Source organism: Dipodomys merriami, unplaced genomic scaffold (genome assembly GCF_024711535.1).
Source record: "Dipodomys merriami isolate MVZ:Mamm:240054 unplaced genomic scaffold, mDipMer1.0.p SCAF_5, whole genome shotgun sequence".
Classification (NCBI taxonomy): Eukaryota; Metazoa; Chordata; class Mammalia; order Rodentia; family Heteromyidae; genus Dipodomys; species Dipodomys merriami.
In genome coordinates this window covers 71,257,356-71,260,220 of record NW_027206068.1, presented here as the reverse complement: position 1 = coordinate 71,260,220, position 2,865 = coordinate 71,257,356, and the positions used below count along the sequence as shown (strand labels likewise).

General features: G+C 44.0%; 1 protein-coding gene across 1 annotated transcript; it reads right to left on the bottom strand.

Moving 5' to 3' along the window:
• Positions 1-1,706: 1,706 nt before the first annotated feature.
• LOC138810224 (olfactory receptor 2A7-like) lies at positions 1,707-2,639 on the bottom strand. The gene has a single exon (XM_069997384.1). The coding sequence runs from the start codon at positions 2,637-2,639 to the stop codon at positions 1,707-1,709; it is 933 nt and encodes a 310-aa protein (XP_069853485.1).
• Positions 2,640-2,865: the final 226 nt, after the last annotated feature.

Sequence of the window (2,865 nt, the reverse complement as noted above, 5' to 3'; positions counted from 1 at the left end):
TTTTGAGGATCTCCTATCAATCCATCAATAAGTCATGCAGTTTCTTACATTGTGATCCCTGCCTTGCTAGTGTTATGGCTTGACTTTGTGTAAAACCTGTCATAGTTGCCAATTTGGGGTGCATTTCAGCCTGTGCTGAGACTCCACGTCTGAAGAAGAAACACTTTGAGGGGTAGCAAATAATGGCTCCTTGTTATTAGAACGTCTTGAGGCATTAGTCAAATTTTTTTTCCCATTTTATATTCCAACAATTCCACAGAGAATATGGAAGTCAGGGAACTAACACATAAGAGAAAAAAAAACATAGAGGCAAGCTCAAAAAACATTTACAAAAAATAAAAGACACCTTCAATTTTTGGCAGATTTCTATATTCAATATCATATGATCATCAGTTATGAGAGTTAAAAGCAATTGAAGATGAAGTAAATATAAATGTTTATGGTACCAAACTTTAACCTTGGAAAATGCATCATTTAAAACTTATGCTTTTACCACATATGAAGCTGACACCATTTTTACCTGTGTAAGTAATAATATCTGTGTTTTTCAGGTTTCTTTTTATTTTTAAAGCTCTAACACAGAAGATTTCACATTGGTTTCATGTATATTCAAGAACAGGAAAACATACAGAGAATATTTGTAAACAGTACATAGTAGATTTGTGGTAATACCAGACAGTGATATCCTAAATTCCACATTGGTTTTTAATCTAAGGTGCTAAAATTGAATGAGTTTATTTCTTTTCTTTTCTTGTTTTTGTGCTAATACTGGGACTTAGATTTAGGGACTGGATATTGTTCCTGAGCTTTAGTTGCACATTTGAGCCACAGCTCCACTTCTGGCTTTTTTGGGGGGTTTAATTAGAAATAAGAATCTCACAGACCTTCATAAACTTTCCTACCTGAGCTAGCTTTGAACCATGATCTTCAGATTTCAGCCTCCTGAGTTGCTAGTATTACAAGTGTGAGTTACCAGTGCCTAGCTATAAATTTATTTCTTGAGGTACTTATTGAGGCATGCTGATTCATGCAGAAGGAGTTGATTGGATTCATTACCTATAACTCATCTGCCACTGAAGAGCAGAGACAGAGACCCTCATGTTCTACAACCAAATAGATTCTCACAGGCACCAAGCTGGGCTAAGGTGCTCAACGCACCTCCTCTCTAGCAGCTCATCTTTAAAGGAAGAAAAATCACTTGCCCTAGTAAGGAATTTCTAAAAGCATTCTCAATGAGTCCATCAAGATCAAGATATCCTTGGTTCAGGAAATAGAAAATATGTGTATGAAAAAAAATCACATGTTCAAGTAAGTTTGGAAAGCAGGGTTATTATATTTTTTTAACCAGCTTTTGCTCTGCTAATAGAAATTGTGATCTCTAAGGAGGGGCATGGGACATACAATCCTTTACAACATAGTGGATGATAAGACGTGTTTATCCCCTTCAGGGATGAACAAAACACTTGGAAGAGATCAGGAGCTGGGTCATTAATTCAGAAGCATCAAATAAAAGTGGCACCACGATTATATGAGTATCGTGGCTGTGAGTAATACTTGGGAACATAGATTTCCAGAGTACAGCTCTCATCGTCCGACTCAGCCCGTCAGCGGCTCAGGTCTCGGGGAATGAGTACATTCTAAGGGAGTCTTCGTGCTCCCAGTAGTTACAAGTCCGGATCCGTGTTAGTCATGGTGTGGTGCTCCTCTTAGCCATCGGCCTGCATTCGGAGCAGTCTCTTCAGGCTGGTCTTCACTTCTGAGTTCCGGAGACTGTAGATGAGCGGGTTGAGCATGGGGTTGAAAAGGCTGTGGAACAGCAGGAGGTATTTCTTCTGCTCCTGAGGTTTGCCGGTCCTGGGTCCCACGTACGTGATCATGGCCGTGCCATAGAACAGCCCCACCACGCAGAGGTGGGAGGAGCAGGTGGAGAAGGCCTTCCTGCGGCCTTCCCGGGACTGGATCCTCAGGATGGCTGTGAGGATGCCCGTGTAGGAGGCCACGATGGAGGAGAACGGCCCCACGAGCACGAACGCCGCCCCGGCCAGCACCAGGGTCTCATTGGTGCGGGTGTCGGCACAGGCGAGCTTGAGGACAGCCATGATTTCACAGAAAAAGTGGTTGATTTTCTGGAACCTGCAGAAGGGTAGTGGTAGAAGGAACCCTAAATGAACCAAGGAGAGGAGGACGCCGACGGTCCAGGAAGCCGCGGCCAGGCCGGTGCACACTCTCCAGCTCACGAGCGCGCAGTAGCGCAGCGGGCAGCAGATGGCCACGTAGCGGTCGTAGGACATGGCCACCAGCAGCAGACACTCTATGATAGCGAAGGTCAGGAAGAGAAAGGTCTGGATCATGCATCCAGCAAACGAGAGGGGCTTGGCGGGATGCAGGAGGTTCACCAGCATCTGGGGCACCGTGTTGCAGGCATAAGCGATGTCCACGATGGCCAGGTGGGAGAGGAAGAAGTACATGGGGGAGTGCAGTCTGGGGTCCAGACAGATGAGCCCCAGGATGACGCCATTGCCCAGCAGGGTGAAAACGTAGAACAGGGAGAAGAGGCCAAAGAGGACCAAGTGCATCCTTGGGCCGACTGGAAATCCCAGCAGGATGAACTCTGTAATCATTGTCATGTTGCTTTCCATATCCCTGTGACAACAGGAAATTGAATTAATTCATTAGTGTGGTCTAGGCGAAGTGTTTAAGCACACTTTTTTGATCCCCCCTTTTTTTTAGGATAGTAAAGTGATAAGAGAGAGTTGTGGTGAATTCTTGTGTGGCTTAATGAGTATTTAAATGTTATTTGAAAACCCTAAAGGAAAGGATGTGCATATATTTAATATACAATTTGTACAGTGTATATACTTATGT